Raw genomic sequence first — 15,436 nt, forward strand, 5'->3', positions numbered from 1 at the left:
CAAATGTATGTTTAACTCTGTGTGTGCGTGTGTGCGTGTGTACGTTCATTGCTCATGCATTCATTCTTATTTATTTTTCAATGTGTAGTTGGTTATTTTTAGTTTGCTCTTCTGTCACATTTCTGCTGTTTAAACTGTCAAATCGTCTCCAGTGGCTGAAGACGATCAAAAGAAAGTTTGCAGAGGCAACACGGCGAGTCGCATTCGGATCAAAAGGAGACGCGGCGTATTTATTTTTAATTATTTTAAGGATTTGGCGAGCTTGGTATTTTCAGCCCTTTGGTGTGTGTTCTTCCAGTGAAGGTGGGAGGTCGTCCTCCTCCTGCTCTCTGATTGGCTGCTGCCTTTCCAGCAGCTGCAGGATAACATCAACCTGAAGCTGAGAGGCACCAGTTTACTGGAGACACTACTGAAGTGTGTGTGTGTGTGTGTGTGTGTGTGTGTGAGGTCAACAGGGTTGGTGTTGCCTGCAGAGCTGCACCTGTAGATCTCGGCTCTTCATCTCATTATTTAGTCTCGTTTGTGCAGCTGAGCCAAAACAACCCAGCGGCCGAGAGGAAGAGGAGGTGGAGAAGAAGAGAGGGAGGAGGGCTGCAGGGCTGAAAAGAAAGAAACGAAGTGAGGCAGGAGAGGCTAGTTGGGCTCAGTTGGTGGAGAAGAGAGGGCCCTCAAGTTCCCTTTCATTCTTCCAGAACTTCTCACGTTCCTCACAGCATACATTTACATTTACGGCATTTGGCAGACGCCCTTATCCAGAACGACTTACAACGTGCTTTCAAGTTACCATCGATGAAGAGATCAATTCCGGTTCACTAGGACCCCAACTATGAATACATCTATTTTATTCACTCTGTTGTAGATTCTGTACACAAAGTTCGACAACAAGAAAATTACAATTTAATCTAAATATTCTTTAAAGAGGAAGGTCTTGAGCTGTCGTTTGAAGGTGCTCAGTGACTGAGCTGTTCTGACCTCGAGGGGAAGTTCATTCCACCACCGAGGGGCCAAGATGGAGAAGAGTCTAGATGAGCGTCTTCCTTTTACCTTCAGAGATGGAGGGACCAGGCGAGCAGTACTGGAGGCTCGGAGTAGACGAGGTGCAGTGCGAGGTGTAATGAGGGCTGTGAGGTAGGATGGTGCTGCTCCATGTTTGGCTTTGTAGGCCAGCATCAGTATTTTGAACCTGATGCGTGCAGCTACTGGGAGCCAGTGGAGGGAACGTAGCAGAGGGGTGGTGTGGGAGAACTTGGGAAGGTTGAAGATCAGTCGTGCTGCTGCATTTTGTATGAGTTGTAGAGGTCGGATGGTATATAGTGGTAGACCAGCTAGAAGGGAGTTACAGTAGTCCAGTCGTGAGGTTACTAAGGACTGAACCAGTAGTTGGGTGGCCTGGGTTGACAGATAAGGGCGGCTTCGTCTGATATTGTAGAGAAGGAATCTACATGAGCGGGAAAGATTGCTGATGTGCTGAGCAGCACAGATGGTTGTACTCGACACGTCTGGACAGAAATCCTTCTTTGCATAAAGCAGCGCAGCGTCCAGCCAATGATGACATTTTTATTTCGGTCATTCTGTCGTAGCATCTCCAGGCCGTCGCGGGAGTACAGCTTATACGATGATATTGGTCATGCGAGGGTGAAGTGTGCACCACGGTGGAGGAACGTTCTGCTTGATGTTGAAATGCTGTTGTCCATCTCCAGCTGACACCACCCAGTCCTGTCGGGTTCTGGTGATGTTTGGGGGACGTGTTGAGAGGAACGCTGGTGTTTTTCAGGTTAGAAGATGCTGTTGTCCTCCTCCTGAGGAACGTTCTGCTTGATGTAGAAACGCCGTTGTCCATCTCCAGCTGACACCACCCAGTTCTGTCGGGTTCTGGTGATGTTTGGGGGACGTGTTGAGAGGAACGCTGGTGTTTTTCAGGTTAGAAGATGCCGTTGTCCTCCTCCTGAGGAACGTTCTGCTTGATGTAGAAACGCCGTTGTCCATCTCCAGCTGACACCACCCAGTCCTGTCGGGTTCTGGTGATGTTTGGGGGACGTGTTGAGAGGAACGCTGGTGTTTTTCAGGTTAGAAGATGCCGTTGTCCTCCTCCTGAGGAACGTTCTGCTTGATGTTGAAATGCTGTTGTCCATCTCCAGCTGACACCACCCAGTTCTGTCGGGTTCTGGTGATGTTTGGGGGACGTGTTGAGAGGAACGCTGGTGTTTTTCAGGTTAGAAGATGCCGTTGTCCTCCTCCTGAGGAACGTTCTGCTTGATGTTGAAATGCTGTTGTCCATCTCCAGGTTAGAAGATGTTGATTATGGGCGTGTGAGGGTGGATTGACAGGTATGTGCATGCAGCATGCAGTTATTGAGCGATATTGTCCGGCGGGAAATGTAAACTCCGCCCTCTTGTTGGTGTTGTTTATGGCCGCGGTTTTACCACAGCGTGTGATTAGATCATGACGCAGCGTCCAACTCACTGGAGGTTCTTTATGTGATTATGGCTGATCCCTTTAGAGCCGCTGCGGCGCCATCCGTCAACGGAACCACACCGCCGGCCTTCGGTCGACAACGAGGAACCGAGGCCGCTGACGTCCACCCATTAATATCTGCCAGAACGTTTCTGAAGGATCTCTCGGGGGAGAAGGAGGAAGACGGGTTCTGTTCTTGAGGAACGTCTCGGCCCAAAAGGCCGTCCCCATGCTGGGAAGAGAAGAACTGAGGGGAATTATGGGAAAAGGGATGGAAAGCAGGAGAAATAGTCCATTTAATGTCATCTCAATATGAGATTAATCGGCACATGCGTGAACGTGACCTTGTCATTGGTCAATTTGGCACTTGAGGGGGCGGGGCATATCTGCCCTCCCAGAATGACGTAATTTGCTGGTTTTATTTCCGGTTTGTTCTGCTGGCCGTACGGTGGGACCTCCTCACATTTCACCGGAACGTCCTGGTAAGCTCTGTTCGAGGTTCTAGGTGTTCTTCCTGGAGCTGCAGAGAACTGGGGTCTGAAATTGAGGGGATGAAAGCTCCACCTCCTCGGTGATTGATGCGTGGTGGTCAGGAGGTCAGTGCCGAGCGTCCAGACGTGGCCTGCGGAGAACGTCTTGTCCTGTTCCGTCCTCCACAAGGACTCTGCACAGCGCGAGTCCCTCTTGTCATCTGTGGCTCGTGAGGAAAATTGAATCTGTCGCGGTCAATCACCATCAAACCGTCCTGACCCCGCCCTCCCGACATTAAATCACGGCCGACCCTGAACGCGGCGCCGCCGAGGAGCTCGGAATTCCCATCATCCCCTGCTCCACGCCTAATTGATGGAATTAGCGTCCGGAATTGAAGACCCCCGGCGTCGGCCCGCTGCCGCGGGATTGGATCCCGGCTTTTAACGAAGCGAATGAAAAGAATCAACGCCTGTCAAAAAATAACACAAGAAAAGAAACCATGAAAGATGGCACAACTGAGGAGGAAGAGGAGGAGGAGGAGGAGGGGGGAGATGTTCCGTCTTATCGCCGCCGCACAGCCGGTCACGCCGGGAGAAGCGTGGAAGGGGAACGCCACTTCCTGTGTTCTGTGATTTAGGGAGGCAGAAATTTCAGTTTTGTCCCGATTTCATAGGAAATGGGCGTGAACGTGGAGTGTGTGTGTGTGTGTGTGTGTGTGTGTGTGTGTGTGTGTGTGTGTGTGTCTGTTCACCTGTTAATTGAGACGCACAGTTTGCCCTAAAATCGCCTCTAAAGACACGTCAACACGATTCTTGCTGAAGGTATCAAGCAGCGAAAGGTGAATTTTCCGACTTGTGTTGCCATGGTGACCAGCAGGCTCAGCACCAGGTCACGTCCTCCTTGCTGTGTGTGTTAAGATTCGAGGGGTTAAATGGAGTTTCTGGTAACCTGCTGTCCTCTCTCTGTCCCCCAGAGACGAAGGCGTGGTGCTCGTACGATGGGGCGGAGTACCGCGACGGGGACATGTACCGCATGGACGCCTGCCGCTTCTGCCGGTGCCACGGCGGCGTGTCCCTGTGCTACACGGCGCAGTGCGCCACGCTGCACTGCCAGCACTACTACGTCCCCGAGGGGGAGTGCTGCCCCGTCTGCGAAGGTAGGAGGAGCCTGCTAGCCCCGCCCCTTGGCAGGCGTGGCCGAAGCGGGTCTCTCAGCGGAGTCTCCCCTCTCTCTCTCCAGACCCCGCCTACCCGGTGCTGAACTTCGCCGGCTGCTACGTCAACGGGCAGATCCTGGCCCACGGCGACCACTGGCGGCGGGACGACTGCACCTTCTGCCAGTGCGTGAGCGGCGACACCCACTGCGTGGCGGCGGCGTGCGGCCACAGCTGCCTGAACCCCGTATCCGTGCCAGGAGAGTGCTGCCCTGTCTGCGAAGGTGAGGAGAGCGCAAAACCCCGCCCCCTACAGTCCCACTGGTCTCTGGGAAATCCACTTCCTGCGTTTCTATGGTATAATGGTTGCCAGGTTACACGCACAAACTGCGCTTTTATTTCCAGTGAGCCAACAGTAGAACGATAGCAATTAAACGCTGAAAAAGCGCGTCTATAAACCACGTTGCGTGCAGTGATAAACGTGCTGGCCCGGCGCCGCCTCTTCCCGCTGCCTCTCACAAAACAGACCGTCACATCCAGTTCGGGCCCCTAAAACGCTGTGTGGAGTTGTGCTTCAAATGAAGAACTCTGTGAACCGGGGGAAGAAGCGAACCTGTAAAAGTGTGTTAATAAATGTGATGCTGTGTGTGTGTGTGTGTGTGTCTTTTTTTTCCTGGTTTGTTCAGGATATCGTGCGCCTCCTCCCCCTGATGCTCGCCGCTTAATGAATCTTCCCAACACGCGCTTCATTCCGGTTTCATCCCACTCTGTTTGTTCCGGGCCACCGGCCTCATTCCTAATTCCTCCTTTTATAAATGCTGTAATGTTTCAAGACAACGGCACGGTGGTGATGTCTGGATTTAGGGCGTGGTCAGCTGGTTAGGGGCGTGGCCAGCTGGTTAAGTGAGCGCTGCAGGGACGCAGTTCTGTCCAGATGCTGCCTGTCATCATGATTTCCATTAACGTCCGTCAGCTTCACAGCGTCCTCCTGTCAGACAGCTGAGGACAGCTGAGTGTGTGTGTGTGTGTGTGTGTGTGTGATCTGACCCTCTGTCAACACACATGCAAGTCGTTATTCATCATTTCCTGACCCGTCGACCATCCGCATCTACACAGTTACAGACTTTGTCCGTCTAAAATCCTGGCCTCTGATTGGACGCTCGGATGCAGTGTTGGGTCGAACCCAGCTCTCGTGCTGAAGGTGCAGAACTCATTGCCAGTTCTGGGTTAGGATTGGCTGAGCCTCGTTGGGCATCATGGCGAGAATCTTCATTAGAAATCAATTCTAAATTCACATGGACGTGTTGCTTGGTAACCGTTTTATTAAAATTGTCTGTGTCTGGAACAGGGGCGGGGTTTCAGTTTAATATGAAAACTCTAATTCATTGAACCACAGGCTCCTCCCACTCAGCTGTGCGCTTCAGTCAGCACAGCCAATAGAGACAAGCTAGTCCTAACGAGGGGGCGGGGCTAGGACTAACGAAGATGCACATAAGAAATGTGATTTTCTGAGATGCAATGTTTCCTAGTTCATTGTTTTTGAAGACGATGGGAGGACAGATGCAGCTGTCATGTCTGTATGCTTCAGTGCTAATAAGACCCCCCCCACACACACACACACACACACACACAGCAGGTGTGTGAGAGATGCGCTGGAGAGCTGGGATTTGTTGCTCTGCAGGGGTCCAACCTGTCGAGAATAAATACAGAATTTTAGAGAACACACACTCATAAACACACACACACACATACACACACACACACAGACAGACAGACCAGTGTGTTCAGGCTGTACTGTCATCTGTTGGTCACGTGACTCCATCATCATCTCTTCTCTCTCTCGCTCTCTCTCTGTCGCCGAGCTCGTCTGTGTGGAGGTTAGGTGTGCGAGAACTCTCCCAGGATGCACCTGTCTCATCTCGCTGTCTCTGTGTCAGAGCGGCTCAACGCGACACGACAGGCTGAAAACGAGACGGGGAAAGTGTGTGAATCATCATCACCACCATCATCATCATCAGCACCACCCCATCATCTCAGACACCAGCAGAACTGCAGTGTGTTGAATGTGGTCAGGATGCTGGCGGCCCGGTGGACACACACACACACACACACACACTCTCATTTTAGACAGATGATCTATCCCGCCCCCAACCAGGATCTGGGCTCCGCCCACTTCCCCTCCTCCCCTCTTCACCTCTTTAATTAATGTTTAATGTTAGTTTTGTGCGGCGCGACCGCGGAGGTGGTGGGAGGGGTCGCTGCGACGCGAGGCCCACCGGCACTCTCGTCCAATCGCGGCGCAGCGTGCCGTCGGCTGCCGGCGCTCTTCCTGGGCCCTTTTCACATCTAATGAGCGTCTCGCTTTTCTGAAGCATCGCCACGGAGACGCGGCCTGCAGGAACACGCCCGCTCCCTTCCTCCAGCAGACAGGCAATACCGCGCTCCCATTCGCCGAGAATCAACAGAACGAACTGTGTGTGTGTGTGTGTGTGTGTGTGTCAGAGACGAGTAGGGATGGAGGGAATTCTTCGGACCCCAGTGTGGCGGGTCGGGGGCGGAGCGTGATGAACTCCACCTGCGTGGCCCCTCTGCCGCGACTCCGCCTGTTGCCTTGCTCTATGCCCGCTGGAGGGGCGGAGTCTCTGGGGTCATCGCCGCAACCGATGCTGGTTGCCATAGCGACGGATGAGCTTCCAGCCTGATGCATTTTGGGTCCGTTTTCAGAGGGTCTGAGATTAAAGTGAAGTCCTCGTTTTAATTCCCGGACGCGTCCACCTCAACCGGGATCGGGTTTAAGAGCAAACACGGCTGGTCCTAGAAATATTCCAGAACGCCTTCCCCTGCTGTTCTGGGATCAGTGTCTGTGTTGTGCGTTTTATTTCATGATTATTGTTTGCTGGGAGACGTCATTTTACCAAGGTGACACCCCCTCCTGAGTGACGGGACGGTGACAGACGCTGTGTGTCTAATTAAGGAAATTAGACCTGTCAGCGTTAACTTACTGTGCAGCAGGCACACACTCACACACACTCACACACACACACACACACACAGTCACAAGGTCACATTCCCACCGACTGCTGAACGACGTTGCTCAGAAGCGCATCGTCAGAAGATAAATCTGAATATGAACGGGTCAACTGTGGAATAGAACCCCATCACCCGAGCGGCGCTGATCCTGTTGCTGTTCATTCCACGACTCGGCTGATCAGATGAAGATTTACATCCCTACATGATGAATAAATGATTTACAATCAGCTCCTGTTGTTGCTAAGCAACGTAATTCAGTCAGGTGGGCAGCTGATGCCGCTGACTTTACGTTGTGACTGTAAAAGGAGGCGAGATTTGTATAAATTTTATTTCTAATTCATTTCTAATCAAGGACGTGTATGTAAATGTGTGTGTGTTTGCAGATTAAACCGGAGCGTTCGGGTTGAAGAAGTGGTGCGGGGGTTTTGGGGGGTTTTAGGTAAATTGTGTGGCGCAGGAGACGCCGCGGGACGGAGTTAATCAGCGGACGCTCATTTTTAATTCATAACGAGTATATATCAAATAAAATAGCAGGTAAACATTTGAAATAAATAACCCCAGGGTGGAGGCAGCAGCGGGAGCTTCTGTCGTTTCTGGCGTTTATCTTATCGGACTTAATTAAATTCCTCAGTTCCACCGTAATCGCTGCTCGCCCCGCAGGCGCTCTGGGCGTCGGCCCTCCATGTGGAGGAGGAGATGGTCTGGAGCTGGACGTTCTGAGTTCATCATCAACTCGTTTAGCAGATGTTGGATTGATTTATCACTTCCCCCTGACTCAATACTATTTCCATGTTGGTCATGAAGTACGAATGAGATTATTGATCAGGTGGTCTCCACTAATCTGTATTTATGCAGATTTTATTCATCAATCATTATCATCAGGAAATGTTTCTAATTAGCGAATGTCAGAATGATACATGCATCCTAAGCGTTTTAGTTGGTACAAATAGTTGTTTTTTTAACTTTATCCTTGTTACGTCCCTGGGTGTTGTAACAGTCCAGCACGTCAGTCACATTCTAATGTTTAAATGACATTGTGATGCAGTTAACTGTGTAACACATGTCTGCATTAAGGCTCTGTTACGGGCTGCGTTTCTGGGCACAATGCTGGGTATGTTACATCTGCGTTACTGGCTGCGTTATTGAGTACAATACTGGGCACGTTATAGCTGTGTTGTTGGCTGAATTTCTGCCTGTGTTACTAGCTGTGTCACAGCTGCATTTCCGAGCACAATACTGGGTGGTTGTGTTATGGCTGTGTTACTGGCTGCATTACAGTTGCATTTTGTTTGCATTTATGGCTGCGTTTATCTGCAGCGTTTATAGATGTGTTAAGGCTGCATTTGTAGGTGCAATACTGAGTGCGTTATTGGCTGTGTTTTTGGGCACAATGCTGAGCACGTTAAGGTTGCATTACCGGCTAAAGTGAAGTGATTGTCATTGTGAAAGCACAGTGCACACATCGAAATGTGTCCTGTATTTAACCATCACGCTTGGTGAGCAGTGGGACCGGGGGCGCCCTCTCATGGCTGCCCACTGCTCACTAAGGGTGATGGTTAAAAGCAGAGCATTTCACTGTGTCACCGTGTGCTGTGCTGCAATGTATCACAGTCACTTCACTTTCACTTACTGGCAGTGCTACTGCTGCGTGTGTTACTGCTGCAGTAATGAGTGCGTTACCAGCAGTGTTTTTGCCTGAGTTACAGCTGCGTTTTTCCCGTGTTACAGCTGCGTTTATGTCCATGTTACAGCTGCGTTTTTGGACTTGTTACAGCTGCGTTTTTGCCCGTGTTACAGCTGCGTTTTTGCCCGTGTTACAGCTGCATTTTTGGCCATGTCACAGCTGCGTTTTTGCCCGTGTTACAGCTGCGTTTATGTCCGTGTTACAGCAGCATTTTTGGACTTGTTACAGCTGCGTTTTTGCCCGTGTTACAGCTGCTTTTTTGGCCATGTCACAGCTGTGTTTTTGCCCGTGTTACAGCTGCGTTTTTGCCCGTGTTACAGCTGCGTTTATGTCCGTGTTACAGCTGCATTTTTGGACTTGTTACAGCTGCGTTTTTGCCCGTGTTACAGCTGCTTTTTTGCCTGTGTTACTGCTGCATTTTTGGACTTGTTACAGCTGCGTTTTTGCCCGTGTTACAGCTGCTTTTTTGCCTGTGTTACAGCTGCGTTTTTGGACTTGTTACAGCTGCGTTTTTGGACGTGTTACAGCTGCGTTTTTGCCCGTGTTACAGCTGCTTTTTTGGCCGTGTCACAGCTGCGTTTTTGCCCGTGTTACAGCTGCGTTTATGTCCGTGTTACAGCTGCATTTTTGGACTTGTTACAGCTGCGTTTTTGCCCGTGTTACAGCTGCTTTTTTGCCTGTGTTACTGCTGCATTTTTGGACTTGTTACAGCTGCGTTTTTGCCCGTGTTACAGCTGCTTTTTTTCCTGTGTTACAGCTGCGTTTTTGGACGTGTTACAGCTGTGTTTTTGCCCGTGTTACAGCTGCGTTTATGTCCGTGTTACAGCTGCGTTTTTGGACTTGTTACAGCTGCGTTTTTGGACGTGTTACAGCTGTGTTTTTGCCCGTGTTACAGCTGCTTTTTTGGCCGTGTCACAGCTGCGTTTTTGCCCGTGTTACTGCCTGTTCCTAACTGCGTTACAGCTGCATTTCTGGCCGAGGTTACTGCTGTGCCGGATCTGTGTAATTGACTCTGGTGGCTGTAAGTTAGAGTTTTGAGTTGCAGCTCTTGTGACTGTCTCTCAGAAGGATAGAGACAGACGGCACATGTCAGGGTCGTGGCATGCCTGTGTGTGTGTGTGTGTGTGTGTGTGTGTGTGTGTGTCTGATGTTGAAACGCCTGTAATGACTTGTGACGGATGGCGGGTACAGATGAGCCGGGTCATTTTGGTGAGTGACAGTGGCTGAGCCGACAGGTGAGGTGATGAGCTGCTGCGTTCATTCAGATGCATTTACGGCTTCAGTTGACCTGGATGAGAACCATGTCTGCGCAACATCATCACCGCCCCTCCTCGCCGCGTCTGATGTTCCTTCACGCATTTCGTTTCTCTCCTGCCGCTTTCCCAGAACCGTCCTACATCACACTGGCGCCCCCTGCCTGCGGCTCCCTGAAGAACTGCAGCCTGACTGACCACAACTGTCTCTACGGATTCAGAGTGGACAGCAGAGGATGTCGGACCTGTCAGTGCAAAACACGTGAGTGCGCGCACACACACACACACACACACACACACACACACACACACACACACACAGCGGTGATGCTGGGTTGCTCGAGGATTCTGTGTCATGTCCAGTTTTCCTCACCACTTCCTCTCAGGTCTCATTAGATAAAATGGAAAATGGATCATCTGACCATGCGTTGACCAGCTGACCGGCGGTCTTCAGCGGCCTGAAGGTTTATTGACGCGTGTGGACAGGCTGCCAGCGCGTCTGGTTTCTGCGTAGTTAAATATTCACAGATGGGCTGCATGGTGCCTGGGATTCTGTAGGGCGCAGATTCCGAGAGGAATACCAATCTGATCTGTCAGACTCGCGCAAACACACACACACACACACACACACACACCCCAGGCTACTAGCATTAAACCCAGTGGTTTGGAGCGATTCTGCTGGCTGAGAGGTTGTTGACTCTGGACCATACACAGCATCATACAGCGGTTCCATAACACAATTACACATCCGCACACACACACACGCGGTGGGGCGTGTTAGCGATTAAGGAAGCGGCCCCGTAATCGGAAGTTTGCCGGTTCGAATCCCGAGCCGCCGAGGTGCCACTGAGGTGCCACCGAGCAAAGCGCCGTCCCCACACACTGTCCCCCGGGCACCTGTCATGGCTGCAGCGTGTGACGACGGTTTTTCATTTACATTTCCGGCATTTACCAGACGCCCTTATCCAGAGCGACTTACAGTCAGTAGTTACAGGGACAGTCCCCCCCTGGAGACACTCAGGGTTAAGTGTCCTGCTCAGGGACATGATGGTAGTAAGTGGGGTTTGAACCTGGGTCTCCTGGTTCACAGGCGAGTGTGTTACCCGCTTCAAATCCGTCGGTGAGATGAGAGTTAAGGGCTCGTCGAGTCCAATAAACGCTGCATCCAACGTCAGTTTCTGCCAAAATTCTGAGGCGCATTAAACCGCAACGGCAAACAAATCACCAACCAACGTCACGATGATGCGAGCGATTATGTTCTGCGTCGCGATTCATCGATTATGAGATTCATTTCAACACACACACACACACACGTAAAAACCTGCTACTGGATCTGTTTCCTGTGTTACTGCTCTTGTTGAGGCCAGATGCCTTATTGCAGGTAAACGGGCTTTAATTGAATCTGATTTCATGTAAATGAATGTGTTGTGACAACATAATCAGTTTGGGACGCGAGACGCCCGGGAAATAGTGAAATAACTCGATGACGCGGCGCTGCAACGTCCGCATCTCCACGCGCTCCATTACCCGCATCGGTTTAAACTTAATGCGTTTAGATGCTTTACGTGGCACACACACACACACACACACACACACACACACACACACACACCGCTACAGTCCAGTCTGTCCTGTGTCCCCATGCAGGAGAGGAGCTGTGCAGTGGCCTGATGTCCGGCTGTCCACTCGAGTGTCCGTTCGGCTACCAGAGCGATGCCCACGGCTGCAGCGTGTGCCAGTGCCGCCCGCGAGCCAAGAAGTGCAAGACGGTCACGTGTGACAAGGACTGTCCCTTCGGCTACGCGTGAGACGCCGTTTCTGTTGTGTGTGTTTCGATTTAAGACACGGACCGAGCAGATGAAACGTCAGGTCACAGCTCAGACGTACGTACGACTCAGGGGGCAGTGGTGGCCTAGCGGTTAAGGAAGCGGCCCCGTAATCAGAAGGTTGCCGGTTCGAATCCCGATCCGCCAAGGTGCCACCGAGCGAAGCACCGTCCCCACACACTGCTCCCCGGGCGCCTGTCATGGCTGCCCACTGCTCACTCAGGGTGATGGGTTAAATGCAGAGGACACATTTCACTGTGTGCACCGTGTGCTGTGCTGCTGTGGATCACAAGTGACAATCACTTCACATTATCACTTTATCAGATAGACGGAGGACCTAATGGCCAATAGTCACTCTCCTTGTCCAGGGGTCTGTTCACGTGTCAAGAGAACATCTGAGCGGCAGGATCTTCTCTTCAGCCGAAGAGTGAGAGGAACTGAGATGGTTCCGTCCTGAAAGGGTTCCGCTGCAGACAACGTCCGATTACTCTGCATCTAAACGTGCATCGCAGGCCGTCCGTCTTCTGATGTTCCGTTGGTCTTTATCGGCGTCCCCCTCATTGCCTCTCCGGCCGCGTGGAGTGTTTGCATCTGCGATTCCAATTTTAGATATCGGTTCCGTGGCCCCGCTGCCGGTGATTTATTCACCGGTGCCGGAACCCGTTCACGTTCCTCTGCTCCGGAATTGCGGCCGATGGCGCGCCGCTTCTCACGATAAGAACAAGGCTGCTGGAGAATGTAAAGATGAACTTGAGAACGGTGACTTTTTTAATGGCCCATCTGTTGGTCATGTGACCTTCGCTCGGTCCCTCTCTGTCCCTCTCGGCCCCTCTGGAAACTGCAGTGTGGCGCCAGACGCTGATGAAACCTGGAGCAACTGGGAGGAACCGTGTCCGTTTTTTAACCAGTCCCCCTAACGGAGAACCTCAAACGTGGTCCTCCAATGATCAAAACGTCGGGCAGATGATGAGGAACATTCCGCCGCGTTCTGCTGATTCCGCCGTCAATCGCCATCGTCGGAAGTGAAATTATAACACCGGCATCTTTCTCCTTCCAGGAAGAACAGGCACGGCTGCGACCTGTGTCGCTGTAAGAAGTGCCCGGAGCTGCCGTGTGATAAGTCCTGTCCGGCGGGATACCAGCAGGACCGTCATGGCTGCCTGGCGTGTCAGTGCCGAGGTGAGGCCTCAGAAAGCTCCGCCTCTCTGGGTTCAGAAGACCCTCTTCATCATTAATCCACCTCTGCTGTCCAGTTTAGATAGATAGATAGATAGAGATAGAGAGAGAGAGAGAGAGAGAGAGAGAGAGAGAGAGAGAGAGAGAGAGAGAGATAGATAGATAGATAGATAGATAGATAGATAGATAGATAGATAGATAGAGAGAGATTTTTATTTTTTTGTTAAATAATGAATTTCACACATGAAATATGCACGGCACTTGCGGTCCTGCAATATTGACAAGGATTCCATGTTAAATTCCACAATTATGCATTACAATTACCAGAATCACCATGAAATTAGTAGAATCTTTAGAGCATTTAAATGATTTAATTTCATCTATTTTTCTTCCGTTGATAAATATGAAAAGTTTGGAGGGTTTGGGGAATTTGGGAATTTCTCCGGACCTTCACTAGATGGCGCTGTCAGTTTATATCAGCTCTTCAGCCCTGCTCCTCTACCCTGTATTTTTCACGCGGCTGAACTTGACCTTTTGACCTTCCCCCCCATCTCCCCACAAGACCCCGCGGTGTCTCCGGCGACGCCCCCGGTGAAGCTGGGCTCCTGCCTGTCCATGGACGGGCGTCGGCACGAGAGCGGAGACAGCTGGCACGACGGCTGCCGCGACTGCTACTGCCACGGCGGCCGGGAGATGTGCGCCCTGATCTCCTGCCCGGTTCCGGCCTGCGAGAACCCGGCGCTCCACCCCGGCCAGTGCTGCCCCTCCTGTCCAGGTACCCTCGTCTTCCGCCGTCTAGAAGGATTTCTGTCCCCTTCGCGTTGATGGTGGGACGCCGAGAAGACGATCCGACGTTCCTTCGGCTCCGAATCTGATGCCGGGAGATTTACGATTTGGAACGTCGCAGACGCTGAATGTTCTTCTGTTTTGTGTGTCCTGGTTAGACGATGTCCATCAGGTAACTCTGTGTCCTCTTGTCTAGATGAGCCCAGCTCCCATAAGCCCCTGCTGAGCGACTCGTCGGTGTGTTTGGCCCCCGGGGGCGAGTACTTCGTGGAGGGCGAGACGTGGAACATCGACTCCTGCACGCAGTGCACCTGCCACGGTGGGCGGGTCCTGTGCGAGACCGAGGTGTGCCCGCCCCTCCTCTGCCAAACTCCAATCAGGTCCCAGGACTCCTGCTGCCCCCACTGTCCAGGTGAGTGACCACACACACACACACACACACTCACACACACAAACACACTCACACCCATATACACCCACTCACACACAAACACACACAGACACACACAAACACAAACACACCCACATACACTCACTCACACACAAACACTCTCTCACACACACACAAACACACTCACACACACAAACACACTCACACCCACATACACCCACTCACACACAAACACACACAGACACACACAAACACACTCACACACAAACACACCCACATACACTCACTCACACACAAACACTCTCTCACACACACACAAACACACTCACACCCACATACACCCACTCACACACAAACACACACAGACACACACAAACACACTCACACACAAACACACACACAAACACCCTCACACACACACAAACACACACACCCACACACACTCACACACAAACACACACACAAACACACACACAAACTCTCACACAAACACACACACACACCCACACACACGCTCACACACACACTCACACACACAAACACACTCACACCCACATACACCCACTCACACACAAACACTCTCTCACACACACAAACACACTCACACACACACACACACACATGAAATAAAGTTTCATGTCTCCTCTCTGTTTACAGTTCAAGCCTGAACATAAGAAGTTATTTGAATAAGTTGTCTTGAATATTCATACTTCCAGACTTCCAGCCGTTCCAGCGCTCTGTTTGTGGATGAAACGGTTATTGTTGAGATGAAAGGGATGCGTGTGGAGGGAAAGATGAAAGTGAAGTTCAAAAACCTTCAAAGATGAAGGAAAAAACTGCAGCATCCGACACAGTTTTACCGCGTTTCAGGCATCATGCACACGCCGCCATGGGCCGAGATCCGTGGCGGTAGAAACAAAATTTGGCCTCCCTGCGGCACCCGGGCGCGCTCCTGATGGGGCGGCAGATGGTCTCCTGAGGGATCTCCTACCTGCCGCCGGTCAGGCTACCTCTGGCGGCCCCCCAAATGCCACCCCGCACCGTTACTGACCCGCCGCCGAACCGGCGGTGCTGGAGGACGCTCTCCAACCTCATTTCCACCTGCTGTATATTCCATTTGCACAGCGGCATGTCAAATTGATTGTCAATCAATCAATGTTGCCAATATTTTTGCCGCATTTTGAATCTGAATTCCAATAAAATTGCAGATGA

At 51.4% G+C, this 15,436-nt stretch overlaps 1 protein-coding gene across 1 annotated transcript in view; it reads left to right on the forward strand.

Moving 5' to 3' along the window:
• Positions 1 to 15,436, forward strand: part of crim1 (cysteine rich transmembrane BMP regulator 1 (chordin-like)) — a 41,551-nt gene that overhangs the window by 20,991 nt on the left and 5,124 nt on the right. The window contains exons 6-12 of the mRNA XM_028984327.1: positions 3,899 to 4,081; positions 4,165 to 4,362; positions 10,179 to 10,307; positions 11,693 to 11,849; positions 12,929 to 13,050; positions 13,610 to 13,822; positions 14,030 to 14,245. Of these exons, the coding sequence (XP_028840160.1) occupies positions 3,899 to 4,081; positions 4,165 to 4,362; positions 10,179 to 10,307; positions 11,693 to 11,849; positions 12,929 to 13,050; positions 13,610 to 13,822; positions 14,030 to 14,245 (1,218 nt within the window). The remainder of the gene's footprint in view (positions 1 to 3,898; positions 4,082 to 4,164; positions 4,363 to 10,178; positions 10,308 to 11,692; positions 11,850 to 12,928; positions 13,051 to 13,609; positions 13,823 to 14,029; positions 14,246 to 15,436) is intronic.

This window comes from Denticeps clupeoides, chromosome 1, assembly GCF_900700375.1.
Source record: "Denticeps clupeoides chromosome 1, fDenClu1.1, whole genome shotgun sequence".
Lineage (NCBI taxonomy): Eukaryota > Metazoa > Chordata > Actinopteri > Clupeiformes > Denticipitidae > Denticeps > Denticeps clupeoides.